At 34.4% G+C, this 4,292-nt stretch overlaps 1 protein-coding gene across 5 annotated transcripts in view; it reads left to right on the forward strand.

Annotated features, from left to right (window-relative positions):
- Positions 1-4,292, forward strand: part of LOC108734196 (tenascin-R) — a 190,977-nt gene that overhangs the window by 161,927 nt on the left and 24,758 nt on the right. For all 5 annotated transcript variants that reach the window (XM_018465636.1, XM_018465634.1, XM_018465638.1 and 2 more), the window contains one exon: positions 1,098-1,313. In XM_018465636.1, coding sequence (XP_018321138.1) covers positions 1,098-1,313 — 216 coding nt within the window. The remainder of the gene's footprint in view (positions 1-1,097; positions 1,314-4,292) is intronic.

The raw sequence follows: 4,292 nt of genomic DNA on the forward strand, positions 1-4,292 counted from the left end.
TTATTGTATTGCAGTATATATATATATAATGTACCAAAATGTAAATATGTATGTACCTTATATATATAAACTATAATTTTTTTAATAAAACTGTCTATCTATCTATAACGTATCAAAAAAGTACATCAAGTAAACTTTCAAAATATCTACTTCAAACAAACTACGTAAATAAGCAAAAACTCGACTTTCAGTTTTCCAGGAATAGGGCAAAAAAACTGATATATAATTATTTCATAGAAAATCATAATTTAGCTACGTCAAAAACGATACAAAGCTTTAGAAGTTTATTGTTGTAAAAGTGTGTATGGATTTTCAACCAAATTTTACAAGAAGATGTCTTTAAAAATATTAGTATTTAATTAAATATTTCTACGTAATATTTTGTGGTTACTTCGAGGATTGTATCGAGTTTCGAGTAAGTTATTTTCGTTAGAAAGACGTTTTTTAACTGTCTTTATCGTTACAATCTAAGGGTTGTAATATTTGGTGTATATTGGGTTGTCTACATATTATTATACTACAAAATGTGGTTTAATTATAAAAAACTATATCAATTAGGATTCCTTACTGGATGTATAGGGAAAGAGTATATTTTAGTGATGAAAATTCATCAATTCACTCTAAAATGTGATTTACTCCTCAATTACATCCTTCGTTTTAAATTGTCCTCCACCACATTTTCAATAAAAATTTTTATAATTGCTGGTAACATTTGTGAAGATACCATGAATTTTACATTTCGACATTAAAGTTTGATCCTTCTTGTTTGCGAAAAAGGTCGCACAAAAGCTCATTTCTTTGACTTATTTTTAAGAAAATTGAATCAGCAGAAAGCAATTACAGTTCCTAATCCTTTGTGCGTGTACAATTAATNGCTCGGTACGTTTTGTGTTAAGTATGTCGTTAATTCTGGACTATTTCATCAGCAAAAAAAACCGATAATTACAAAATATAGTCGGTTTAAAACACATTAACCAATTCATAATTTTATTTTCTACTTCCAGTTACATAAATATTGCGATTCTTAGTAAGTTTATCAATATTTCTTTTTGTGTTTTATCATTGTAATATTTCCATGTGTTTCTCCTTTGTTTCAGGTCCGCGGTGTAGAAATAGGAATTGTTTTATTGGTGCTAGTAGTATGGGTAGCCGCGATAGCGTTATTTTTCAACAGATGGGGGAAAATCCGAATGCTATTACCATATCAACCAGATTTCAAGGAACAGCTCAAGGTTCCGGGAACTGTAGCTTGTGCAGCCGCGGTTGCTGCGGGAAACACCTGTAATCATACGACAGAACTAGTTTGCTCACAAGTAAGAAACAAAATATCACAAAATCTACCATAAATTAAGTGTTAGAAATGATAATTGCAAATCGTTTTCTTTTCATTTCTGTTCAAACGCGGTTTTTCTATGACTATGATGAGAGAAGCAACATCAAGACCAAAACTGCCCCAGTCTTGGTACTGATCTCGATCTTGCTCAAATACTTCCAGTGTGGGTCTTGGTTTTGACATTGGTTTTGCTTAAATTTTTCTATTATTATAAAGATTATTAAGTAAATGTATATTAAAAATTATAAATAACTCACAATCAATAACTAACTAACAAAACGTTTTATTGTATTGCAGTCATTAAAATTTAATATACAGGGTGCTTCAAAAAAATGTATACACACTTTGAACTTCCATAGAAAATTTATTTACCGTTCTACAAAGTTAAATTTCAGGAAAATAGAAAGCTGAAAGTCCAATGTAAATGAAACATAAATAACAAATGTTAATACTGTTCAAATTGGTGACCTACAGCATCAATACAATTCTGAGTACGAGTCACCACAGATTCTGTACATCGTATCAAAACGTCCAATGAGATTTCTCTACACACTGCTTGAATCTCATTCCAAAGAATGTCTAGGTTACGTGGTTTACGTTTGTACACCTCATCTTTTACTGTGCCCCACAAGAAGAAATCCAGTGGTGTAAGGTCTGGAGAGCGTGCTGGAAACTCGATTGGCCCCCTGCGTCCTATCCACTGGCCCGACAAATTTTGATCCAGGTAAGCTCGTACGTCCCTGTGATAGTGCGGCGGAGCACCANGGATTATTATTTGTTCCGGTCACTCCAAAATTTTTTAGACGGTAAAACCTTCACCTCAAATGAGGAGGTCAAAAACCTCCTCGATCAATTTTTTGCCAGCAAAGACCAAAAATTTTATGAGCGTGGAATCATGCTACTACCAGAAAGATGGCAAAAGTTGTTGGACCAGAACGGTCAATATGTAATTTAATAAAGTATTTGTTTATTATACGAAAACTGTCTTTCATTTCCACAAAAAAAACGAAATGACTTTCCGAACAACCCTATATTAAAGTTCAAGAAATCGTCGTTAACGAATTTTATATTGAGATTTTTCCATTCCCTGCAGTCAATAACCTTATTCCTCCTGAAGGTTTTCCGGCGACAGGTTTAATCCGGTCTTGAATCCTTCGTTTCATACCGGATTCCCCGCCGCCGTGCCGTCGGTGTGTGTATTCAGGACTTCCGAAGTGCCCTTGCCTCGGCAAATAATAGATAGCAAGACTGTGCGCACCAGACCATATTAAATTCATGCTGATCATGCCATCAGCACAACGAAAGGGTTACGATGTTTGTATAATTCAGTGACTTTCTGTATTCCAACGTTCAGTCGCCCGTTCTTTTCACAAACAAATTATCATTTTATAAACAACATCGTAGACCATGGCAACCGATGTTAACATTGACACAACATGTACCGTTGGGGAAAATATCTAAAGATTTTCTAATCGACATTGCTCCATGAATTGATCAAAAGACGAAAATTAACAATCAGCTTCGTTATCAGCCGGGTAGTCAAGATACTGAAAATGTGTACAATATCATAATCTTCATCATCATACGCGGAGAAAATGAAAAAGGAAAATTTAACTAAATATTAAAGCGGTATTAAAAATTTATCCCACCAGCTCGTTACTTCGTATTTTAGTTGATATTACAAATTAAATTGTAATAATTAAGAAACTTGCAATAATTGTTAAAGAAATGTATCGAAATTGATATTATTACAAGTTACTAATAAATTCTACTATTTCTACAGCAAATTCAGTCATTTACAATCAAAAATTGTAATTTTTGCGTTATCATAAATATTTGGTGCACCTCCACTCTTTCCTATCCTGAGCTAATCTTCGCATTTCCTTAAAACCGAAAAATACCACATCTTTAACCATTTGCTAACAGTAATCTAATCTAGATCTACCTCTACCCTTCCTGCCTCCAATGTGTCTCAAACTATGGCTAAGAAGATGTCCTACCAATCTATCTCGCCTATTTCTTATCAGCTTCCACGGCGCCCTCTGTTCTCCTACTCTTTTTAATATCCCATCATTTCTAACCATCGCTATCTTCGATATCCTCATCATTCACCTCATCATCATAAGGTCGTCAGTCCTAGGACTAGTGACTTCTTCTTAAGTCGTCTCGACTTTGTATTTTCCTTCAAGACTGTTATAAAAAAATCTTTTCCATTTTCTACAAATTTTTAACGGGTTTTTCGGTAATAATAATGGTACCTACTTATTTTAAATTAGCTGTAATGCAAATAATTTATTAGTTCCGAGGTCAAAAAGGCTATGGTTCGCATGAGATTACGTGACACAACCCTGCTAATTGAATATGTGTGTGTTCAATCAGTTTCAAGTATCCAAGGTAGGTACAGCGTCCAATTAGCAATCTGCTAAATGTATTGGAAACCAGTAAATCTCGACACCTTTAGGTTTAGCTTCTCTATATCTGAACTTCATACAACATATTAGCGTCAATGTGTGACCCACATTTCGAATGTAATATCACGTTGAATAATGTCATGAAGATATGAAGTGTTATGGTGATGCAAGGGACTGAGATAAATTCGACTGGGGACTAAAATGAATGTTACGCTATTATATGTGGAGAAACATTTTACCGAAAATAATTAGAAAGGTATATCTATTCAACAAAAATAACTGAGAAAATACCACAAATGGCACGGTAAACGCCATCTGTAGTACGATGCTACATTTTAGGATTACGTATGCTCCAACAAGGTCCATTTAAATATATGGATATCGTACTACAGATGGCGTTTACGGTGTCATTTGTGGTATTTTCTAAAACGCGCTGTTAAGACTGCAGGTAAAAGTTGGTCTGTGTTCTGTCGGAGCTGCCTGCGACGCGCTGATGAGATCCAAAAAGATCGAAATCGCGATCCGCGTCTGGCAGTTTCGACAGAATA

The sequence above is a fragment of the Agrilus planipennis genome, unplaced genomic scaffold (genome assembly GCF_000699045.2).
Source record: "Agrilus planipennis isolate EAB-ADULT unplaced genomic scaffold, Apla_2.0 scaffold7, whole genome shotgun sequence".
Taxonomy (NCBI): domain Eukaryota; kingdom Metazoa; phylum Arthropoda; class Insecta; order Coleoptera; family Buprestidae; genus Agrilus; species Agrilus planipennis.